Source organism: Drosophila suzukii, chromosome 2L, assembly GCF_043229965.1.
Source record: "Drosophila suzukii chromosome 2L, CBGP_Dsuzu_IsoJpt1.0, whole genome shotgun sequence".
Lineage (NCBI taxonomy): Eukaryota > Metazoa > Arthropoda > Insecta > Diptera > Drosophilidae > Drosophila > Drosophila suzukii.
This window is the reverse complement of record NC_092080.1, coordinates 6200277-6222123: the sequence shown is the minus strand read 5'-3', so window position 1 is coordinate 6222123 and position 21847 is coordinate 6200277. Positions and strand designations below refer to the sequence as shown.

The window sequence follows — 21847 nt, the reverse complement described above, 5'->3', positions numbered from 1 at the left end:
ACAAACCGCCCAAAACTGTGGCTCCTACAGTTTTGATGCTAGAATAAAAATTTTAACTGAAATGTATTGTTCTCATCAATACCTATCGATTGACCCAAAAAAAAGTTTGCCACGCCCACTTTAACGCCCACAAACCGCGAAAACCTGTGACGCCCACAATTTTCATGCTAGATAAAAAATTTTAACTGAAATGTATTGGTCTCGTCGATACCTATCGATTGATCCAAAAAAAAATTTGCCACGCCCACTCTAACGCCCATAACGCTTAAATCTGTATACCGCCGGTAGGTGGCGCATTTTAATCTCGCTTTGCTGCTTGCATATCTCCATATAGCTGAGTAACGGGTATCTGATAGTCGAGGTACTCGACTATAGCGTTCTTCCTTGTTTTTATTTTATTTTCAAAGTGCATAGTACCACCTTGAGATCAAAGCACACTTCTGCCGGAAATAATCCTTACAACTTGGCCCACTCGCCCGCCGATCGATGATCTGATTTGTAAGAATCATCTGGGCGTGGACAGTGGAGTACTGCAAACGCACCAGTTTTCCTCCAGCAGCATCTGGCTTTCCTCACAGCTGGACAGCAATAAGGGTCTTCTGATCCTTCTCCAATTCCCATACAAGTTGGGATGGCGACCACTGGCCAACAAACAAGACGAGTTCGTTAACTTTGACTTCCCGGAACCCCGCAATGTAACCTAAAATCAGAGCCAAGGAGGAGCCTATGGAAGTGTCACCTTGTATTGCGTGCTCTTTTCCTCGAAAAAACTGGTGGGGAACGAGCTGCAGGGTCCGCAGGGAGATGGCCATATATTCGAAGGTAACCAGGATGTTAAAAGCATCTGCATAATCGGATTCCCACAGCCACTGCCCACGTCATGGGATCAGAAAATCAACTGGAGAATAGAGCCCATCGGATGCTTCGAGCCTTATCGTACGAATCGATTTTTTTTGGTGATTGGGGTTAATCTTACTTAAATTATTTACCCTTGCAGCTAATAACAACCAGGTGAGGCCTTCTCCAACTCAAGTGTGCAATATCTGTAAGGGAATTGAGCTAAACAGCACTGTGGCCAGGTGTCTCTTTCTAAAATCCAAGAGCTCTAAGAGGTTCAAACTCTACAAACCTCTGACAAAGATCAGTTCCTATCAAATCAACTGAAAATCTGTATGAAGATTCTAAGGATAGATAAACTATTTAAGATCCTACAACTCGTTTAAATTTTAAATCGTTTAAATTTTAGTAATAATGTATTTCTTCAGAAAATATTCATTTTATTTATTGGAGAAGATAGAGACTTCCCATTTTGTTTGCGTACAAACTAATATTTAACATTCGTCGGTACTTGAATTGAGATTTTCATTAATTGTACTACTAAGCCAGTTGCGGAAGAAAACAACATCTGCATAGATTCCAGGGTTTTTACGGGCACAACCATATCCCCAGGAAACTATTCCAATGAGCTTCCGATCCGGTAAGCTTACCAAAGGTCCGCCGGAATCGCCGTTACATACGTCCCTTTCAACAGCGTCGGCACAAATAACGTCCTCACCATGAGATCTCTTACATTCAGTGGGATCAAGTATAGTCACATGGACGCCTTGTAGAATAGGCCAAGAGAAATTTGCGCCTTCGAGAGTAACTCCCCATCCGGAGACCAAGGTAATATTTCCAGCCTGAGAAGGTTTTTCAGCTAGAGCTATGTTCTGTACATCAGCACTGAACTTGAGGGGTGATTCCAAAATCAGCACAGCAACGTCGTTAACAGAGCAAGAGTGACAATATTGCTCATGGGGTATGGCTTTCAGAACCTTCACCACTTGACCACCTTTTCCCCAATGCGATGATCCAGCGCGAACCGATAAATCCTCAATCGTTACGTTAAAAACACAATGAGCAGCAGTAAGGATAACCCGATCGCTAAGTATACTTCCACCGCAGCGGAGTACCATATTATTTAACAATGACACTTGCCAAGGAACATATTCGATGGGAATATAATGGCCTCCAATAATTCTTTCCTCTGGCCTAGGAATTTGGGCAGCAAAAACCAGGACGGCAATCGATAATAAAATTATACACTTAAAGAACATTTTAGCTTTGCTAAACTCAAGTTCTCGATGTCTGAACTCAAAGCTGGCCACTCTTTTATAGAACTACGTGGTACAGCCAGAGTCTATAAATTAGTGAGTTTATGGAAAACTTATCTTTTCACTGACTATTGTTCACATTATTATCTCTTCCGACCGAGGTAATGCATATTCTTTCTGAATACCATGCAGGTTCGGCTGTGCCGTTGTATTTAAATAATTACTTATGACAGCCTTTATAACTTCCTCATATTTTTCAATGTTATAGCAAACATGTTTTAAATTAAATAAGATTTAACGGACCACAGAAAAAAAACAATGGTTCGTTTCTTGGCGTTAGAGTAGACTGAAACAAACATGGGCTACTCATTACTCTTCGAGTAACGGGTATATTTATATTAATTTTAAAGGATTGAAATTATATAGTGAGTCCAGCACTATAAAACAATTAAAGTTTTTATGTAAAACGTTTTTTAAATATTATTTACAGCTGAAATATCTTAAAAATTAAAAAAATAAAATCCCTTTATGAATCATATAAATTGGGAAAGTCTTTTGGTTTATGTTCGAAAAATCGCTTTTATTTGTACAAACTTCAATATTAACTTTAAGTGACAGTGATTTACTAAATATTTTCATTGATTGTAGCATTGAACCAGTCGCGGAAGAAGACAACATCTGCATAAACTCCAGGGTGGCCAATACCACAATTTTCTCCATGGGAAACTATGCCAATGAGCTTTCGGTCCGGTAAGCTAACCAAAGGTCCGCCGGAATCGAATTGACATGCGTCCCTTCCAGATGCATCGGCACAAATCACGTCCTCACCATGAGATCTCTTGCAATCAGTGGGATCAAGTAAAGCCACATGAACGCCTTGTAGAATTGGCCATCCGAAATGAGCACCGTATCGGGTGTCTCCCCATCCGGAGACCAAGGTCATACTTCCACCCTTAGGAGTTTTTTCAGCTAGAGCTATTTTCTGTACATTCGCATTGAACTTGAGGGGTGACTCCAAAATCAGCACAGCAACATCATAAGGAAAATCTCGGTAATGGTATTGAGAATGGGAAATGGCTTTTAGAACCTTTACTTCTTGACCTCCTTTGCTCCAATGCGAAGATCCAGCTCGAACTGATAAATCCTTAATCGCTACGTAATCAAGACAATGGGCAGCAGTAAGAATAACCCGATCGCTATGTATACTTCCCCCGCAGATGTGTAGCCCATTATTCAACAGTGACACTTGCCAAGGAACGTATTCGATGGGAATATGGTGGCCTCCGACAATCCTTTCCTCTGGCTCAGGGATTCGTGCAGCGGAAGCCAGGATAGCTATTGCTGACAAAACTATATACTTGAAAAACATCTTAACTTTGTTTGACTCAAGTTCCCGATGTCTGAAATGAAAGTTGTTCCACTCTTTTATACAACTATCTGGTGTCAAGCCGTAAGCGATGGCAATATCTCATCCCTAAATATAGCCAGGGTCTATAAGTTAAAGAGTTAATGGAGAACTTATCTTTTTTCGTTTTGTAACTGACTATTTTTGGATCAATGTTTATATTATTTGTCAAGACCATGGTAAAATATTTTCTTTGTGAATTTAAATACTATTTTTAAAAATAATTACTAAGCTAATAAAAAGTTTAGATGCAGTGGCTGTGTCCCCACTGGTTTAAGTAAGCTTCTGGTGAAGGATATAAGTGGGGATGGCACCCAAAAGGATAATTTGCTGGGTATTACCACGGGCTGTAGCTACTAACCCTTCAGCAAACATCTATATTTTGCACTCATTTAAATACAATCCTTAACAAGAAAAAAATGAAATATCATTGAAATGAAATGTGACAAAATAAAATGAAACAAAAATAATTTCAAATAATTTAAAAGAATATAACGGCCGATAGCCGTGTAATCAATTTGTTATCGATTTTGTTTGCGATGATTTTTGACATAACAAGAATCAGCTGCTTTCCAGCCGGTTACAAAAACCAAAACAAAACCATTTTGTTAGAAAAAATTGATTAATTTTAAACTTGGGTGTTTTTAAAACCAAATCCCGGCAATGCAGACTGTCGGTTTTAATTCCATCCTCTCTATGAGGCAGTGCATCCTGCTCGCCAGGCGCCAGTTTTCTGCGACGGCACAATCTGCACTTTCCGGCTCCCAAACAAATGATCGTCAATTGCCTCCGCCGCCCATCAAATCCTCGGACAAAATGCGCGGATGGCAGTTGCACAACTACGGCGACATTGACGAGCTGCAGCTTTCCGACAAGCTAAAGATCCCCCAGATCCGCAGCTCCAACGAGTGCCTCGTGCGGATCAGGGCCACTGCAGTGAATCCCATCGACCTGGCCATGCTCCGCGGATACGGAGCCACTGTGCTGAACAAGATGCGCTGTCAGCCGGGCGATGGCATTGAGTTCCCGCTTATCCTGGGTCGCGAGTTCTGCGGCGAGTTGGTGCAGACGGGCATGGGTGTTCCCGCGGACTCACTGTCCCTGGGAACCCGCGTCTGGGGAGTGGTGCCCCTGCAGTCTAGCACAGGAGCTCATGCTGAGTACGTAGCCGTTCCCTCATATTGTGTAAGTACTACTTAATAGCTTCAGCTCTCAGAAGATCCTGAAAGTAATCTGCAATCCACAGCTCTCTCCTGCCCCCAAAGAACTGGATGACTGCGAGGCTGCCAGCGTTTTGTACGCCGGATTGACGGCCTGGTCGGGCCTGTACATAACAGGAGGTCTGGGTGGTCCTTGTGGAGCCGCCACAGCTTCCGGCGGAGGTGCCCACAAGCGTGTGCTAGTCCTGGGCGGTTCCGGTGGTGTTGGCACCTTGGCCATTCAAATCCTCAAGTCACAAAAAGTTCAGGTTCTCGCAACCTGCAGCGAAAATGCCATAGAAATGGTGCGGAATCTGGGAGCCGACTTCGTTGTGGACTACAACAACCGCGAGGCCGTGGAGGAGCTGTGCAAATACGCACCCTACGACATCGTACTGGACTGTGCCGGCCAGGGAGGCCAGCAGGCGGCGGAATCAAAGTTTGATTTCCGGCAGTACATCACCTTCTCATCCCCGTTGCTGGCCAACATCGATAAGCAGGGATTGGGACTGGGAGCGCTCAAGAATGTGTTTGACCTGGTTCAGACCAACGTTAAGTCCGTCACGCAGCGCGGAGGCCTTGTGAAGTGGGGATTCTTCAGTCCCGCACCCCAAGGCATTCAATTTCTACAGAAACTAGTGGAGCAGCGAAAGGTTTGTGTAGCTCTCTCAACTTATTCCCTTGACTAATCCTCTTCTGCCCTTTCAGCTGATGCCGTTGATCGATAGCAGCTACGGGTTCGGTGATCTGCCAAAGGCCTTTGAGAAGATGAAGGGCGGACACTTGCGGGGCAAGATTGTGGTGAAGCTCTGAGAGGAAACGGGCGAATGACTGACTGATATTGTTGATATTGTTTCTGTTCCATTAAACGCTTGTGTTGGTTAATTAAAACACTAGAGCGAACTACTTTGCGAAACAGAAACACTTTGACGCCATTGAATTGCATCAGAGCTGCTTGCTCACGGTTCAAACAGTGTAATTCCAAGCCAATCTACTGACGCATATGGATCTCTATTACACAAATTAACCGCGGATCTGCGAGATTAGAGGGCTGACGTACGTCAAGGATCACCTTTAAATCACCGTGAAAAGCCGCTCTCAGTCTCCCTTATCGTCCATGGATCTGAGGCGTCCAGCCTGAAGGGCAATTGGTCGGTCAGGTAGCTGCAGCTCAAGTGATTCAACTTTGGCGAGCATACCTTACCAACACCGGCTGGGATGGGCGTGCGCCCATCGTTAAACTATTCTCGGACCAATGTTGACGAGGCACGACACACGCCATCGGTCTGCGAAAATTTCCGTGCGTCTAATTTTATTCCATCGCCTGCCTGGCTAGCTGCCCCATTATCGGTTAAGTTCCAATACCCAGATTCGTTATCAGAGGTTGAGTGGCCGGCGGGGCGATTCCGCAGCACGCGGCCTGCTCGCTCTAAACACATCGTTCACATGCGTTCGCAACGCTCCAGAGCATCAGAACATGACCAGCTCGGTATCGCCAAGGTCGAGGCTTTCCAAAGCTAACAAAAAAGCCTCTTCATCGCCGCTATCATCCGACATAGCCGGCGAAAAAAAGCGAAGAATGCACGCGTCTCTGTTTTGTTTTGGTTTTTATTAATAGCACTCAATTTGTTACCGGGCCCGTCACTCTTGATATGATCGGAATTGCCAAGCTGTTGCCAGCCCAAGTAGGAATACCCTCTAAAATGTTTGCTATCTAAATGTATAACATACGTATCTAGTGCTTAGTATATCTACTTTAAGACCACAGCTGAAATTAAACTTGGAATCTAATAAGCGTCGCAAATGTTCTATTATAATCGCTATACTCAGATTGCTGAGGAAAAATTTTGTTTGTCTGAGCTTTCTGAAAGCCTTGAAATCCCAGGTCTTATCTGATGTCTGAATAAAATTAGCTATTATTGGGAAAAATTGTCAAGGCAGTAACAAACCTAAACACTCGAGTACAGAGCACTTGTATTTAAGCATAATAATGTGTCATCCATTTAGTGGCTGCTATTTTGTATGTACTAGATGATATAACTTTATCGTCGTCGTTACAATTGTTTTTCCCAGGCTATTTCTTTTACGCAATAAAATCACAGAAAATTGTTGGGATAGCTCCAGGAATATGAATTTAGTAAGCGAATTGATTGTACTCCAATCTCCGCAGTGGATTAAGCGAAACTAATGCCCTGATAGGAATTGGGCCAAGCCAATGACATTTTTTGGAAATTATTTGCATCTGATTAAAAGGAATTGGGTTCCTTTAACACGTATTTAATTTGTCTAGTGTATTAATTAGATTTAATTTGGTATTTTAAACAGTGAAAGAGGGAAATTGAATATGCTGTCTGACACTTAATTGCTTTCGATCAAGGATGCGTGTTGTTCTGGAAATATTTCAAATCCAAGAGGGCTTTGCTGGGCTAACGTCATTCTCATTCAACATATGTTCTTTACACGAAACGGAATACGAGTTCAATACCTCCAGAAAAATCGTGCATAAATATTGAAATTTTGGTGACCAGTAAAACAAAATTTATAATGGATAAGTTTAATTCCCCTTTGATACCGTATATACTGGACATGCTTAGTCGGCAGCCGCAACTATGTGAGTAGTTTTAGAATGTTTCCTGTGAGAAATGTAGGATTTATAACTAAAGGGATATGACCGGTATATTGCGATTTTTGGAATGTCTTTGATTCTACTTTCCTATAACGTATTATTTTATATTGTTCGATGTTCCAAACTAAATTGACGAGCAAATCAAAGACCTCTGATTGTACCATTTTAAAAAATATATGTAATGAAGTTATGATATATGATCTTTTTAATCAGGTACCACTAAGGATGAACTGATTGATAATATCAAGGATATAATTCTTGAGGAGCACATCGGTTCTTTTGGCAGCCTGAAGAGAGCGGTGGAGTTTGCATTGGAGGTGGGCGTCAATCTGGGCGTAATCTCCCTGACCAACGAGAGGGTCCGTATGCCCTTTAACTTCCGCAAGACCCGGCCCAAGTTCAAAGTGCCCTCTGGAATCCGGATTACACCTCGTCTGGGGCGCCGGGTGGTCAAGCAAAGGATGCCTAAGACTGCCGCCAAGGGGATAAAGAAGAAGAAGGCAGGACGAAAGAACCAGAAGAAGCGTCGCTAGAGGGGAATCCAAGTAGTCCCCATGGGATCACTGCAATCCAATAAACAAACGTACTGCGAACCGTATCCGGGCGTGTTATTGAACCAGACGGACGGGCAACTGGGTTAACTAGGCGATGGCACACACTTGGACTAATTACCAGGGCAGGGCCACAAATAAATCATACATATAAGAAAGAAAAGGGGTACAGGTACACCTGTCCTGCTCGACGTCGCATTTTCTATTTGATTTGCTTGTAGTTAGAGGCGAGTTTGCATTAAAATGAATAATTCAGCGCCTGGTGGTGGCGATTTTGGCACAGTCATAATGAGATCGGTGCGCTAACCATATGCTATGGTTACGGGGATAATTAAAAATGCGTCTTTCGGTGACCACCGGTCCCCCCTGTCCCTGCAGTTCTATTATATAAAAGGAATCCGGCGAGTGCAGCCCTTGTTCAGTCTGTCTGCGGAACAAGTCGGATCCATACGTGCCCACCAAAAAAGGATATATAAGGATATACAAAATAACAAGAAGGACCTGCAATACCAGCCAATATCCTCGTCCCCAAACGGAATACAAAAAGGATACGCGATCAGTGAACTTATTAGTAATAAAGGTGGCCGTTAAAAAGTGACATCTTACCTTCCCCTAAAACCCTAAATTGGGTTCCGAGTTAGTGTCATACGAAATGTGAGTCAAAGTCAATGAAAAGAGTGGCGTGTTTTAACATGCGATCTTGTTCAAAAAAAGAAAAGAATTATAAATTCTACGACGTACTAAACATTCAAGCGATCTATTTTTTTCAAAAAAAAAAAAGGAATTATAAATTCTACGGCGTACTGAACTAAGACAAGATGTGACACTGTTCAAAGAAATTCTAATAAGTGCAAGTGTCGAGTGGTCAATCTACTTATCTTTAATTCAGAGAATTTCTTCAAGTGCTGAATACAAATGGTGTGATGTTCTAATTTCCTGAAAGTGCTGCAGTAATCGCATAATGAATTGTGTATAACTCTTCGTAGTCAAATGGATAATACATAAAAATGTTATATCCTTTAAAAGGATACGTGACCTTATTTTTTGTGATAAAAATAAGCCAATATAAAAATGGACTCGATATCTCAATGATTTTAAGCACAGAATTTAAAAATCTATACTTTCAACTATTCTAAAAGTATCAAAATTCGTGATTTTGAGAACTTGATAAAAAGTAAAGTTAATAATCAGTTAAAAAACAGTAAAAAAAATACCCGTTACTATAATCTCGGATTAAAAATGGATTAAAATATCAATGATAAGTAATATTCTCTTGAGAAATTAAAAAAATGGTGCCTCTAAAATCACTATTAATTCTGTAGACACCTCGAATCTGTGTTTGGGGAACCTTTGATCCCACCAGACCATTCAATTCATTATGCCCATTGTGTGCGTTCTGGCACGCGCCGCATTCGTTGATTTGAGTGTTAGCATAGCATTTGGGGGGAATGTTCTATCAAGAGCTTATCGGGGCTATCCCCCAATGTGCCCCCAATACCACCCAGGTGCAGTGCACGCAGTAGAAAGCTGGACGACTATCTCGAGAGCCGGCTCCCGTAAGTTCGCAACAGGAAACGCAGTGATCCGCACCCGGCTTCCTCCTCCGTTTTGGATTTCTCTGCCGAACAGGCGAATCGTATGATCCCTGCATATATATATGCACTATAGTTTTGATAGGATAGAAAAGGCGACTACTACTGCTGTGCTTCCTTATCAGCAGGGCGACAAAATTCATTAAATCAAGTGGGGAAAATCGATTGCGATCAAGTACTTATTACTCATAAAATGTCGATTTAGCATTTTTATAGGTAAACCTTATCTAGGCATCATAGATTAGAGGATAGACTTTTAAAAAGATTCTAAAGAGCTTGACACCTGCATTGCAAGATATACAAATGTGGAAACATACAACTTAGCTATTGTTATATTATATTATTAAACTGAAAAACAAAAAATTTTTAATTTTGTCACTCTTTTTATTTCTGAAAATTGATAAGTTCTACCAAGTAAAGATATGGCATGTTTAACTTTATGCGTTGTACTTGCTTATTTCTTCCAAACTGGCTGGCCTATCATTATTTATGTTGCTTGTTTTCTTTTTTTCCCCTAAGGTGACCGATTTTGTTTTCTCATGAATGTAATGGCAATCTTGTTTACGAAAATGCTATGCTGATAACAAAACTCTGTCTTCAACGGTTCCAATTGTTTGAAAAATTGAAGGTCAAATTATGAATTGAAATAATAAAGATTTTTAATGACTGAAAATTAATTATGTTTTATTGAAACTAATTGCTATTTGGAATTCATCAAACTTATCACTTATTTGTGTCTAACGCACCTTGATAACAGGATACATAACCCACGCCATTATCGGGTCAAAAAAAAAAAAATTCTTTACTATAAGGTCGTTAGGATGCAGATATGATTTAAAGAGATGTTCGTTAAACTTAGGATATTTTTCAAAATTTCTAGATCTTCGTTAGTTGGATCCTCATACAGACTGAGCCAGAACAAAGCCCCCAGAATGCCGAACAAGAAGAAAGCCCAGGCGGAGAAGACGGCGGGCGAGGATGGAGATATTGTGATCTCAGGACTCTCCGGTAAATTGCCGGAGAGCAGCAACATCGAGGAGTTCAAGTATAACCTGCTTAATGGTATAGACATGGTCACAGATGAGCCCCGTCGCTGGGAAGCAGGTAGGTACCAACTACAAATATTATAAGAAATATGGTGGTTCCGTTCCGATTGAGCTCTAACACTCTTCCCTGCTAAAATCTCCCCTCACTCGACAAACCTCTGACTCATAGCAAACTTTCAACGACCCACCCTCTGAGTTTTATTTTCGCAATCTTTTTCTCAAGTCTCCTCGATCTCCTTTGGGCTTCGAAATAATTCCCAATTGGTTATAGCTAACTCTGAATAGAGGGTCCCTCGTTTGTTGGGGTTGGTTATGTCTCTATCCCCGCTTCAGTTGTGGAGGGAAAACTTACACAATGTGGTGAAGAGGAGAAGAGCACATTATCCGAGGCAATTTTTGTAGTGCCTGGCCGCGTTCTGCTGCCGGGCCGTGAGAAATAAATATGAAACCGGTTTAGATTTTTTGATGGCTTATAAGCTGCTGTCATTAATTTCTACCATTAAGCCAAAGCTTACGATGTATACGCAAGAAAAAGTGTTCTTTCTAAAATTATTTAATTTAAGAAACTCGATAAGAACTCTATAATTCCATCTCAAGTCGGTTTAGATTCGAACATGTACTTTTTATGTTGATTCTAAAATTATTTTCTATGCAAAGTTTCAAAAGGACCTATAAATTAATTTTAAAATATAAGCTTTTAAGTTTTAGATATAGGTAAATATTATTTATTTCTAACTCAACAGGCATCTATGGACTCCCCGAGCGCATGGCCAAAATGAAGGACTCCGATCTGGAGAAGTTCGACGACAAATTCTTCAGCGTGCACCAGAAGCAGGCGGAGCTGATGGATCCCTGCATGCGGATGCTGCTGGAGCTGACCCACGAGGCCATCATCGATGCGGGCATTAATCCCGCCCAGCTGCGGGGCAGCCGGACTGGCGTCTACATAGGCCTGTCCTTCGTGGAGACGGAGCACGAGATCCCGAACATGGAGCCAAGCAGCATCAATGGCTACTGCTTGACGGGATGTGCGCGGGCCATGTTCGCCAACCGGATCTCCTACACCTTCGATTTCAAGGGCCCCAGCTTCATCGTGGACACCGCCTGCTCCAGTTCGCTGGTGGCCTTGAACCACGCCTTCGCCGACATGCGGGCGGGTCGCTGTGACTACGCCCTGGTGGCGGGTGTGAATCTCATCCTGAAACCGATCTTTGCCCTCCAGTTCCTGCGACTGGGCATCGTTAGCCACGACGGCTCCTGCAAGACATTCGATGCGGCGGCCAATGGCTATGCCCGGGCGGATACCTGTGCCGTGGTCCTGCTCCAGCGGAGAAAAGAGGCCAAGCGGGTGTACGCCAGCATCCTGAATGTGCGCACAAACACGGATGGCTTCAAGGAGCAGGGTGTGACCTTCCCAGATGGCCGGATGCAGCAGGCTCTCCTGGAGGAAACATACAGCGAGATAGGCCTCAATCCCGACGAGGTGGTCTACGTGGAGGCTCATGGAAGTGGCACCCCAGTGGGGGATGACCAGGAGGCCAACATGCTGAGCAACTTCTTCTGCCGGCCCTCCCGACCCAGCCCACTCCTCATTGGCTCCGTGAAGTCCAACATGGGTCACGCGGAGCCTGCATCCGGGGTGAGTGCCCTGGCCAAGATGATCATCGCCATGGAGGAGGGCATTATTCCAAAGAATCTCCACTACCGCACACCCAATCCTTCGGTACCCGCCCTGGTCGATGGACGTCTCAAGGTGGTGGATCGGAATCTTCCCTGGCAGGGTGGCATCGTGGGTCTGAACTCCTTCGGCTTCGGAGGAGCCAATGCCCATGTGGTGCTCAAGTCCCATGAGAAGGGCAAAGCTCCTAAGGCATCACCAAACGCGAAGGAGGCGGAGCAATCCCTGAGGCTAGTCACCTGCTCTGGACGCACGGAGGAGGCAGTGAATCAGTTGCTGAAAGTGGCCAGTGAGCAGAGGGGCGATCCGGAGCTAGTGACCCTTATCAATGACATCCATTCTCATCCGACTCCCCTGCATCCGTTCAGGGGATACGCTGTTCTGGGATCCAGTGGCTCCGTCAAGGAAGAGGTGCTGCCCTACGAGGAGGAGGAGCGACCTATCTGGTTCGTCTACGCCGGCATGGGCAGCCAGTGGGCTAGCATGGCCAAGGATCTTATGCAGCTGGAGGTGTTCCGAAAGTCCATAGAGCAGTGTGCCGAGGTAAGTTCCTTACTCGATTTTGATATATTGGATCTATAGCTATTGATCTCGCGATATGATTATAATAATTTTTATTTTGAACATTCCACTTTCTTGTCATATTGCATTTCTTCCTTATGAAATAAAGCCCTTAACTGTTTTACCTGAAGGGCCCACCCTTGTCTAAAAATATAGCCCACCTTTCGGCAAGGGATTGCCACTCTTACCTTTCGTTTGCCTTAAAATTCCCAAGGAGTTCTAGCACAAACCGAGTACAGAGGCCTTTGGCTGGGGTTAAAAAGTTACTCTGGTTTCTCTTCAATTGTCGAATAAATCTTTCGCCTTTTACTAAAGATTTCCGTGGAGAGGGACACTCTAATGAGTCTAAACTGAATTTTTGTTTAGTGCCCCGGAGGCGTATGCGTTTGGGGCCATAATTAATAAATTGTATTTGGTTATATTCAAAGCTTGAAATATTTTGTATTTGTCTTTAAGTGAGGTTACTATCTGCGATTGCAATATAATCGCACGATCAGTTAAATCTTTAGCATTCCACCTCATTCAGCAATTTTTAAATAGGTTTTAATTTAGAGTAACACTTCATCTTACTTTAAATTATTTCTTTGGAACTTTAAAAGTTAAATGAAAATATAAAACAATAACGTACATATTTCAAAGTTTATTCATTAAAGTTTATTTAATGAAATTATCTCACAAATATATTTTATATTAATTATGCATCTATCTTCTCGATATTATAATACTTTCTTAATCTTCATCCCTGAAAACTGTTGATCACTACCCTTGTGACAATTTTCATTATTTTATTTCGCATTATAATTCCCAATTGGTTCTGGCTCAGCTCGAATAGGAAGCCACTCCCTTGAAAATGAAATGTTACTCTGGTTTCTCTTCAATTGTCGAATAAATCTTTCGCCTTTTACTAAAGATTTCCGTGGAGAGGAACACTCTAATGAGTCTAAACTCAATTTTTTCACAGAGCCCTGGAGGAGTAATCCTTATGGGGCCATAAATTATAAATTATGAAAAAGGTTTTTTTCTCATCCGTAGCTTTACTTGAAGATGAATAAAATCTTTTGATAGGAAACAAATAAATAATTACCATTCCTATCATGCTATTGCCACTATTAAAGTTCCTAATATTATTATAGTAGTAATATTTGTTACGGTATTTATTATTTGTTTAAGAAATCTAAGTTTCATATCTAGAAATCTTCGATCCGAATGCAAAAATCACTATTCTTCCTATATAAATGGGTTTGGCTTATCTATTTCAATCAAAGATTTCTGACTGTGTACTAAATACTTAAACGCATAGAAAAACCTAATCTCGAATAATGCAAGATTTCACTATAGTAATTCAAGATAATTTTGTTTTTGTTAATGTTAATAATTCTTAAATAGTTTTTGTATTTGCCAATTTGAAACTTATTTCAGGTGCTGGCAAAGGTGGACTTTGATCTTATAGACGTACTGACCCGATCCACGGAACGCACCTTTGACAATATGTTGTACTCCTTCGTCTCCGTGTCCGCCGTTCAGGTGGCACTGTCAGATCTTCTCCGCGTGCTAGAGATCCGGCCAGATGGCATCATTGGCCACTCGGCTGGTGAGCTGGGAGCAGCCTACATGGATGGTTGTCTCACGGCGGAGCAAACAGTGCTGGCTGCCTACTGGCGTGGCAGGAGTGTCCTGGACACTCCGGATCTGCCACGTGGAAAGATGGCAGCTGTGGGTCTCAGCTGGGAGCAGATCAGATCCCATATCCCAGAGGATTGCTATCCAGTGTGTCACAACAGCGATGATAACTGCACAGTTTCGGGGCCACCGGATTCCATGGATGCGATGATCAAGAAGCTCACGGCGGAGGGAATCTTTGTGAGGGAAGTAGGGTCCGGAGGCTATGCCTTCCATAGTCCTTACATTGAGGGAGCAGCACCCATGCTACGTAGAAATCTAGAGAAACTAATCCCGGAACCCATTAAGAAGAGTCCGCGATGGCTGAGCACAAGCGTCAAGGAAGAGGATTGGGAAACGGAGAAGAATTATCTGGCATCCGCTGGCTACTTTATAAACAACCTGATATCTCCAGTGCTCTTCCACCAGGCCATCAAGAAGATCCCTCAAAATGCCCTCATTGTGGAGATAGCACCCCATGGACTCTTCCGGGCGATTCTCCGATCCCTGAGTCCCCAGATCAGCTATGTGAGTCTGATGCAGCGTGGTCATGCCAACAACTTTGAGTTCCTGCTCAGCCAGTTGGGCAGACTTTTCGCTGCCGGAGGACAGCCACAGATCCTTAAGATCTCCCCAGCCATTACCTATCCCGTTTCCCGGGGCACTGCCATGTTGGGCTCCTTGGTTGGTTGGGATCACACCCAGAAATGGAATTATCCCAAGTTCAAGGGCGGTCGGCAAGCTGGTCAGCTGAGTGTGGAGCTTGATTTGGCCAAGGAGGAAAATGCCTATCTGGCTGGGCACACGATCGATGGAAGGGTTCTGTTCCCGGCCACCGGCTATATGACCCTGGCCTGGATGAGTCTTGCCCAGCAGCAGGGATTGGACTATCTGCGCACTCCTGTGCTCTTTGAGGACGTCGTCTTCCATCGGGCCACCATCCTTGGCGTGGGCACTGTGGTGAAACTGACACTCAACTTCTTCCCGGGCAGCAACTCCTTCGAAATCTGTGAGGGCAGCAGCCTGGTGGCATCGGGCAAGATCCGTCTGGTGACCAACGTGCAGCAGGAGCAGCTGCAGCTTCCATCTCTGCCGGGAATCGCTGGCTCCAACAAGCTGAGCACCAAGGACATATACAAGGAGCTGAGGCTGAGGGGCTACGACTATAGTGGGGCTTTCCAGGTGAGTTTTAAGTCGAAAAAGAAACGACCAATATAAACATAAAGTAAACTGATTAAAAATTATATAGGAAAAATTTGTACCTCTTTAGTATTACTAAAACCTTTATATTTAATTTACTTTCCAACCACTTTTAAAAATCCCAGGGTATTTTGGAGACGGATATTGCTGCGGTAACTGGTCGCCTACAGTGGGCGGATAACTGGATCAGCTTCATGGACACCATGCTGCAGTTCCGTATCCTGAGCAACGACATCCGGGAGCTGTACGTGCCCACGGGAATTGAGAGGGCGCTGATCGATCCTCTCAAGCACCTGGAGCTGACCAAAAAGCACCAGCAAAAGCTGACTGTCAACTGGTACCGCAACATCTCGGTGGTCAAGTGCGGCGGAGTGGAGATCCACAAGATGAAGACCGCTCAGACCCAGAGGCGTTCTGGTGGCCAATCTGCGCCCAGCTTGGAGCGCTACAGATTCTGGCCTCATTTCCAGCACCTGGGTCAGCGGGAAGATCAGCAGAGGTCGAGGAGCACAGCTCTGGCGGTGGCCATTCAACTGGTGATCGAGAATAGTGGAGGAGCTGTGAAGGTCAAGGGAGTGGAACTGGCTGGCGCTAGGTCCACTTTGGATACCCTATGTGCCCCCCAGTTCGTTGAGCTAATAGAACGAGAACCCATCTTGGTGGCTGACATGGCGGTGGTCACCAGCTCCTCCAACGAATCCGAACTTGGTGATCAACTCAAGGAGCATGGCATTAGGTTGATAGCCAAAGATATCTCAGCGGGTGCAGTGGAACAGCAGTGTCATTTTGTGTACTCCCTGGACATTCTAGCCAAAAACTCTCTCAAGGATCTACAGCACTGCCTGGATAGCCTTAAAGCAGAGGCGGGTTTCCTGCTCCTGGAGGAAGCCGCCAGCAGGTACAACATAATAGGAAAAGAGAAGTTGAATAAAATGAAACTGGTGCCCCTTTTGGAGCAGTTCTTTGGGACAGATCGAGTCCTAGTCCTGGCCAAAAAAGCTTCGACTATCAAATCTACTCAGAATCTTGTCCTTCAGCTCACCAACCGGCAGTTCAAGTGGGTTAACGATCTCAAGAGTCAGCTTGCCAAAGCCCAGGCGGAGCAGAAGAATCTCTACTTGGTGGCCCAAGGTGAACCCAACTCCGGAGCCTTGGGCTTGATGAACTGCCTGAAGAGGGAGGCGGGTGGAAACTGCCTGCGTCTCTATTTGATCCTTGATGAAGGTGTGCCCCAGTTTTCCCTAGACGATCCCTTCTACGCCGAACAGTTGGCCAAGGATTTGGCCATTAATGTGTACAGAAATGGAAATTGGGGCAGCTTCCGTCACCTGAAGATGGAATCTCAAGCACCCCTGCTGCCAGTGGAGCAGGCCTATGTGAACACCCTGGTCAAGGGGGATCTCTCTTCGCTCCGTTGGATCGAGAGTCCCCGCTCAAATCCCAGCCAGTCGCATCTGGAGCCCTGCACCGTTTACTATGCTCCTTTGAATTTCCGGGACGTAATGTTGGCCTCCGGAAAACTAGGTGTGGATGCTCTGCCTGGGGATCTGGCCTACCAAGACTGTGTCCTAGGGCTGGAGTTTGCTGGTAGGGACTCGCGTGGTCGTCGCATCATGGCCATGGTCACTGCTAAGTCCCTGGCCACCAACTGCTTGGCCAACAAGAATCTCCTGTGGGAAATACCCTTGAAGTGGACCATGGAGGAGGCCTCCACGGTTCCTTGTGTCTATGCCACTGTATATTATGCCCTGGTGGTCCGAGGACAGATGAAAGAGGGTGAGAAGATCCTTATCCATGCTGGTTCTGGAGGAGTGGGTCAGGCGGCCATTTCTGTGGCTCTGGCCCATGGATTGACTGTATTCACCACGGTGGGCAGCAAGGAAAAGCGAGAGTTCCTGCTCAAGAGATTCCCCAAGCTGCAGGTCAAGAATATCGGTAATTCTCGAGACACTTCCTTCGAGCAGCTGGTCATGAGTGAAACCCATGGAAATGGAGTGGAACTGGTGCTCAACTCCCTTTCGGAAGAGAAGCTGCAGGCCTCCATCCGCTGCCTGGCTCTGAATGGTCGCTTCCTGGAGATTGGTAAGTTCGATTTGAGTAACAACACCCCCTTGGGCATGGCGGTGTTCCTCAAGAACACCTCCTTCCACGGGATTCTCTTGGACAGCGTGATGGAGGGGGAGGAGGAGATGCAGCTGATGGTGGCCAAGCTGGTCACGGAGGGCATCAAGAGTGGAGCTGTACAGCCGCTGCCCACCACAGTCTTTGCGGAGCACGAAATCGAGAAGGCATTCCGCTTCATGGCCTCCGGCAAGCATATTGGCAAGGTTGTGGTCAAGGTGCGTTTGGAGGAGGAGCAACAGGCGGCTCTTCCACGCCTTCGGCAGATTCAGGCCATTCCCCGCTCCTACATGCACCCGGAGAAGAGCTACATCCTGGTCGGAGGACTGGGAGGATTTGGCTTGGAGCTGGCCAACTGGTTGGTCTCCCGAGGAGCCCGCTTCCTGGTCCTCAGCTCTCGTTCGGGAGTGAAGACTGGTTACCAGGCTTTGATGATTCGTCGCTGGCACGGTCGAGGAGTCCAGGTGCAGATCGATACCAATGATGTGACCACAGCCATGGGCTGCCAAAAGCTGCTGGAGATGAGCAACAAGTTGGCCCTGGTTGGGGGAATCTTCAACCTGGCGGCAGTGTTGCGCGATGGACTGATCGAGGACCAGAGCGCGAAGGACTTTGAGAAGGTCACGGCACCCAAACTGCTGGCCACTCAGCACCTGGACAAGATCTCCCGGGACATTTGTCCCGCCCTAGAGTACTTTGTGTGCTTCTCAAGTTTGTCCTGCGGAAGGGGAAACCTGGGACAGAGCAACTACGGACTGGCCAACTCCACAATGGAGAGGATCTGTGAGCAGCGACAGGAGTATGGTTACCCAGGCACCGCCATCCAGTGGGGAGCCATTGGCGACACCGGACTGATCATAGAGCACATGGGCAACAATGAGACGGTGGTGGGTGGCACCCTGCCCCAACGGATGAACAGCTGCCTGGAAACCCTAGATCTGTTCCTGCAGCAGCCCCATCCCGTGATGGCCTCCATGGTGGTGGCCGAGAAGCGCAAGACGGAGCAGGCTAATCGGTTGAGTCTGATAGCCACCATTGCGAATATCATGGGACTGAGGGATGTGAAGAGTGTCTCCGACAAGACGACCCTCTTCGACCTGGGCATGGACTCGCTGATGAGCACGGAGATCAAGCAGACGCTGGAGCGGCATTTCGACTTGGTCCTAAGCGCCCAGGAGATCCGCCAGCTGACCTTCAGTGCCCTAAGGCAGATCGATGCTCAGGAACAACCCTCAGTGGCGTCAACCTCCTCCTCCTCCGCTAAATCACCGGGATCCAAGAAAGAGGCCCACTTGGAGGTCCAACCCCAGAGCGATGAGACGCGCAAGGTATTCGCCAAGGAAGTATTACCCCAGCAGGTGACGGTGCGTCTCCGCTCGAAGGCTCCGGTGGCTAGCGAGGATCCGGCCGTGTTCTTCTTGGCCCCCATCGAGGGATTCACAATAGCCGTGGAGGCGCTGGCCGCCTCGCTAACCTGCCCCGCCTACGGGCTGCAGTGCACGGAGCAGGTGCCCCTGGAGTCCATCGAGGCCTGTGCCGCCTACTACCTCCGCCAGATCCAGAAGCTCCAGCCCCTCGGTCCCTATCACATCGTAGGCTACTCCTACGGCTGCCTGCTCGCCCACGCCATCGGGGTGGCGCTTGAGCAGCGTCGCTTCGGGGTCAAGGTCATCATGCTGGACGGAGCGCCCACCATGGCCAGTGGCTACGTCCAGGAGGCCAAGAAGCAGACGGACGACCTCAACCGCCAGCAGTCCATGACGCTGGCCTACTTTGGAGCCCTGCTCGCCGACGTGGACTACAACCAGGTGGGGTTTTCTAATGTCTACTTGGACTCTTTGATTTATTCCCGTGATCCCCCCTTTGAAGCTGCTGCAACTCCTCGATGGGGTCCAGACATGGCCCTCCAAGCTGGACAAGCTGGCTGACACTTTGGCTGGTCATACCCAGCAAACCAGAGAAGTGGTAAGTTATAGGATCTATTTTATTGAAAACCAATTTAGTCCTTTTCTTATTTGTATAATTTCCACATCATTTTTCTAATGATGGTGACATGTGATTGATAATTCAGTGCAATCCAATCCATTGTAATCTAATTCTACATATATTAATTTATAACTTTAATATAAATTACCTATATATTGGCACATGTCAAGATTGATAATCTAGCTAATTATATATAGTACATGTACTTATAAACTAAGCTGATGCACAAATACCTGCACTTAAGGGTGTGTTTATACTTTTTCAAGTAGTAGGCATTACCGGGGGCAACTGAACAAGTGTTTATTTTTATGGCCGGAAAAAAGTGGCTTAATAAAGTGCAAAAAAGGTACTGTAATAATATGGTACTTATTCTAAGCAATTACTTCATGTCTTGAAAAATCTGGGAGGTTTATTGACTTTTGATTAATTTAATTAAGAATTTAATCTAAATTATATTCCCACATATCTTTATACCTACAGATCAAGAAGGCCGCCTGCATGTTTAAACAGAAACTACTGCTTTCTGAGAGTTACAAGGGCGCCCAGCAACTCCACAGCGATGTGGTGCTGATCAAGTCGGCGGAGCACAATGCGATCATGGCCCAGGATTATGGCCTAAAGGAGGTAAGTTAATCTCTATAAAAGTCTATAAGAATTTCCAATCTAATATTCCCTTTCGATCCCTTGCAGATCTGCAGTGCCCAGATCGATATGCATGTGGTGGAGGGCACACATAGGACTTTCCTCAAGGAGCCACACACTCTTCAGATCATCGAACGCGTCCTGAGAAAGCGTCCCTAGTGGAGGACCAGTAGTTTGTAGTCCCAATCCCTTAATTATGTTGATGATATCCTTTGTAGATTTTAATATACCCCCTAACCAAACCAATACACGTAGCAATCTTTCAGAGATTGTTTAATTATAATCGACTAATTTCAGTACAGGCGAACTTTTTTAGTTAGAACTTTGCGAAATGAACAAACTATTAAGATATAGTATTTATTTTTGATTTCATAACTTATTTAATTGATGATTTAATATTGTTTTCGGTTAGAAAAGTTCGTGCTGTGCCTCAATTCTTAATCGCAAATTAATGTCGCGTGGTAGTCGCATGATTGTCTCGATGAATCACATCGATCCGATCATTCTGACCCGTGCTGGCTGGCTTTATTGACCCGCTAGAGCAGACTTCGGTTCGGCGTACCTTTCCATAATTGATAATGCCGCCCACTCTATCGCGCCCGTGATCTCGCCAGACGATTAATAATCGACGAAAAAGTGGTCCGACTTTGGCGGGCAAATCAAAATTTGTACATCTCCGTCACGCACACAACAGCTGAACAGTTATCGCTGTTAAAGCGAATTTAAGCGCCGCACAGAGTCCAGCAACAATAACAGAGGTTTACAGGGAGTAAGAGCAACGAGGAACCGAGATAACTTGGGTAAGCCGCATTATACATACCCTATATAGCCTTAATATTGTTATATACGCACCTATCCTTCTATAAATCAAACAATTTTTAGTAATTTTACCTGATAACTATCATAACATTTTATATTCTTCCATTCTTTTTAGGGTTGTTCGATTTTTATTCTATTAACAAAAAAAGATCCTATAATATTAAAGGAAATATAAACAGCATGAAACAAAGTAGATTAATTTTAATCTTGATCTCAATACATATAGAAAAAAAAAATACATACACTATATTGCCTTAATATTGTTATATACGCACCTATCCTTCTATAAATCAAACAATATTTAGTAATTTTACCTGATAACTATCATAACACTTTATATTCTTCCATTCTTTTTAGGGTTGTTAGATTTTTATTCTATTAACAAAAAAAGATCCTATAATATTAAAGGAAATATAAACAGCATGAAACAAAGTAGATGAATTCTAATCTTGATCTCAATACATATAGAAAACAAGAATAGGAAACCGGATCGAATAACAAATAGAGGCTTATCGGGAAGGTCTACAAGGTCGGGGATTCGAAAAGCTGCCAGAATCTGTAGAACTCTCTGCAAGGGCATTTCTAACATAACAGTGACCCCACTATCGCATCGCCCACAAGGGTTAACGCTAACAGAGAGCCGTTGAGAGCGGAGAGAGAGCAGCGCCG

The 21847-nt window shown here is 44.9% G+C and overlaps 5 protein-coding genes and 2 non-coding genes across 7 annotated transcripts; 5 read left to right on the top strand and 2 right to left on the bottom strand.

The window, feature by feature from the left end:
- Positions 1 to 1256: 1256 nt before the first annotated feature.
- On the bottom strand, positions 1257 to 2123 carry LOC136117386 (trypsin alpha). The gene has a single exon (XM_065868371.2). The coding sequence runs from the start codon at positions 2094 to 2096 to the stop codon at positions 1332 to 1334; it is 765 nt and encodes a 254-aa protein (XP_065724443.2). The 5' UTR covers positions 2097 to 2123; the 3' UTR covers positions 1257 to 1331.
- A 534-nt stretch (positions 2124 to 2657) lies between these two features.
- Positions 2658 to 3630, bottom strand: LOC108018134 (trypsin delta-like). The gene has a single exon (XM_017085593.4). It carries the CDS (start codon positions 3460 to 3462, stop codon positions 2719 to 2721), a length of 744 nt encoding a protein of 247 aa, XP_016941082.3. The 5' UTR covers positions 3463 to 3630; the 3' UTR covers positions 2658 to 2718.
- Positions 3631 to 4076: 446 nt separating this feature from the next.
- LOC108018130 (reticulon-4-interacting protein 1 homolog, mitochondrial) lies at positions 4077 to 5619 on the top strand. Its single transcript, XM_017085580.4, has 3 exons — positions 4077 to 4683; positions 4745 to 5350; positions 5406 to 5619. Exons 1-3 carry the CDS (start codon positions 4162 to 4164, stop codon positions 5508 to 5510), a joined length of 1233 nt encoding a protein of 410 aa, XP_016941069.3. The 5' UTR covers positions 4077 to 4161; the 3' UTR covers positions 5511 to 5619.
- Positions 5620 to 6912: 1293 nt separating this feature from the next.
- On the top strand, positions 6913 to 7921 carry LOC108018143 (uncharacterized). Its single transcript, XM_017085606.4, has 2 exons — positions 6913 to 7308; positions 7537 to 7921. Exons 1-2 carry the CDS (start codon positions 7242 to 7244, stop codon positions 7854 to 7856), a joined length of 387 nt encoding a protein of 128 aa, XP_016941095.3. The 5' UTR covers positions 6913 to 7241; the 3' UTR covers positions 7857 to 7921.
- A 377-nt stretch (positions 7922 to 8298) lies between these two features.
- FASN2 (Fatty acid synthase 2) lies at positions 8299 to 20642 on the top strand. The gene is made up of 8 exons (XM_065864460.2): positions 8299 to 8528; positions 10347 to 10570; positions 11256 to 12733; positions 14171 to 15592; positions 15736 to 19539; positions 19601 to 19696; positions 20198 to 20341; positions 20408 to 20642. Exons 2-8 carry the CDS (start codon positions 10399 to 10401, stop codon positions 20516 to 20518), a joined length of 7227 nt encoding a protein of 2408 aa, XP_065720532.2. The 5' UTR covers positions 8299 to 8528; positions 10347 to 10398; the 3' UTR covers positions 20519 to 20642.
- On the top strand, positions 13015 to 13133 carry LOC118876842 (U5 spliceosomal RNA). Its single transcript, XR_005013781.2, has one exon. It is a non-coding gene; the product is annotated as a U5 spliceosomal RNA (small nuclear RNA).
- LOC118876847 (U5 spliceosomal RNA) lies at positions 13610 to 13729 on the top strand. The gene has a single exon (XR_005013786.3). It is a non-coding gene; the product is annotated as a U5 spliceosomal RNA (small nuclear RNA).
- Positions 20643 to 21847: the final 1205 nt, after the last annotated feature.

What these genes read in the sequence shown, in the direction of transcription:
- LOC136117386 (XM_065868371.2), bottom strand. Translation starts at nt 2,096, where the DNA reads ATGTTCTTTAAGTGTATAATTTTATTATCGATTGCCGTCCTGGTTTTT.
- LOC108018134 (XM_017085593.4), bottom strand. Translation starts at nt 3,462, where the DNA reads ATGTTTTTCAAGTATATAGTTTTGTCAGCAATAGCTATCCTGGCTTCC.
- LOC108018130 (XM_017085580.4), top strand. Translation starts at nt 4,162, where the DNA reads ATGCAGACTGTCGGTTTTAATTCCATCCTCTCTATGAGGCAGTGCATC. An exon ending in TAGCCGTTCCCTCATATTGT is followed by an intron (nt 4,684 to 4,744) that starts GTAAGTACTACT and finishes TGCAATCCACAG; the next exon opens with CTCTCTCCTGCCCCCAAAGA. An exon ending in AACTAGTGGAGCAGCGAAAG is followed by an intron (nt 5,351 to 5,405) that starts GTTTGTGTAGCT and finishes CTGCCCTTTCAG; the next exon opens with CTGATGCCGTTGATCGATAG.
- LOC108018143 (XM_017085606.4), top strand. Translation starts at nt 7,242, where the DNA reads ATGGATAAGTTTAATTCCCCTTTGATACCGTATATACTGGACATGCTT. An exon ending in TAGTCGGCAGCCGCAACTAT is followed by an intron (nt 7,309 to 7,536) that starts GTGAGTAGTTTT and finishes CTTTTTAATCAG; the next exon opens with GTACCACTAAGGATGAACTG.
- FASN2 (XM_065864460.2), top strand. Translation starts at nt 10,399, where the DNA reads ATGCCGAACAAGAAGAAAGCCCAGGCGGAGAAGACGGCGGGCGAGGAT. An exon ending in CCCAGCAAACCAGAGAAGTG is followed by an intron (nt 19,697 to 20,197) that starts GTAAGTTATAGG and finishes TTATACCTACAG; the next exon opens with ATCAAGAAGGCCGCCTGCAT. An exon ending in AGGATTATGGCCTAAAGGAG is followed by an intron (nt 20,342 to 20,407) that starts GTAAGTTAATCT and finishes GATCCCTTGCAG; the next exon opens with ATCTGCAGTGCCCAGATCGA.